General features: G+C 43.1%; 1 protein-coding gene across 1 annotated transcript in view; it reads right to left on the reverse strand.

Moving 5' to 3' along the window:
• The window catches only part of LOC101845958, an 11132-nt gene that overhangs the window by 5801 nt on the left and 4283 nt on the right, over positions 1-1048 (reverse strand). The window contains exon 3 of the mRNA XM_013088488.2: positions 24-94. Within this exon, the coding sequence (XP_012943942.2) occupies positions 24-94 (71 nt within the window). The remainder of the gene's footprint in view (positions 1-23; positions 95-1048) is intronic.

Below are 1048 nucleotides of genomic sequence, written 5' to 3' on the forward strand. Positions count from 1 at the left end.
GGGGGGGTGATATGAATACACACCTGACGAAGTTGTACTGATCAGGGTCGTTCATGTTTTTAACACCACCGACCATGAAGTATTTTTGAAAGACCTGGTGGAAAACAGGTAAACACATTAGCAACATTGTCTTCTTCGCAACAAGTAACATTTGCAACACTTAAACACCCACACAACAAAACTTTGCAACACGTCAGATTTGCAACACTTAAACACACACAACACTATAAACTCGCAAAATTTAGCGTCTGCAACATTTACTTCATCTTTCACAAGACTGGGGTTATTCTGAGTGAGGGCTTTGTTGGTTTGTACTACATGTAGATACTGCATGTGGCGTCGGTAGCCTAGTGGTAGGTTACCGGACTCGTCATGATCGAGGGATCGCGAGTTCGGGGCTTCGAGCCTCAGCTTGGTCCGACGTTGTAGTCTTAGGAAAGGCATCATCATCATCACCATTGCCTTTCTCACCCTGCATCAGGGTATAGGCCACGGACAAACACCCTCCACTTTTCTCTATCCTGGGCTAGCCTCTTGATGTTATCCATGTCTTCCCACTTTTCTGTACATCGATTTCTGCGATTCTTCTCCAAGTTCCACGAGGTCTTCCCTTTGATCTTAGGAAAGGCACTTTACATGAAATTCCCACTTGGCTCTGTCCTTTCGGAGATGGACGTTAAACTCGGAGGTCCCGCCTAATAACCTACTAGTGTTGATAGGTGCAATAAACCTATACCATTTCACAATTGTTATTTCGAGATACTGAATTGAGAAAGTTATATTATTAGAATGTGAAAACCTTTGGACTAAAAGCATGATAGAGAAGGTACACGTAATAATAATAATAATTGCATTTATATAGCGCATATCCATGCTCAAGAGCATGCTCTATGCGCTTCACAACTATTATTACCCCAGCAGACCCTCTGAAAACACTCAGAAAACATTCTCAGCTTCCGCGGAAGCATACAGTGCAAGCTGCGGATTTCACGCGCTCAAACACTATCAAACTGACAAGATCTTTCACTGTCTATAGCTGGGTACCCAT

The sequence above is a fragment of the Aplysia californica genome, unplaced genomic scaffold (genome assembly GCF_000002075.1).
Source record: "Aplysia californica isolate F4 #8 unplaced genomic scaffold, AplCal3.0 scaffold00751, whole genome shotgun sequence".
Classification (NCBI taxonomy): Eukaryota; Metazoa; Mollusca; class Gastropoda; order Aplysiida; family Aplysiidae; genus Aplysia; species Aplysia californica.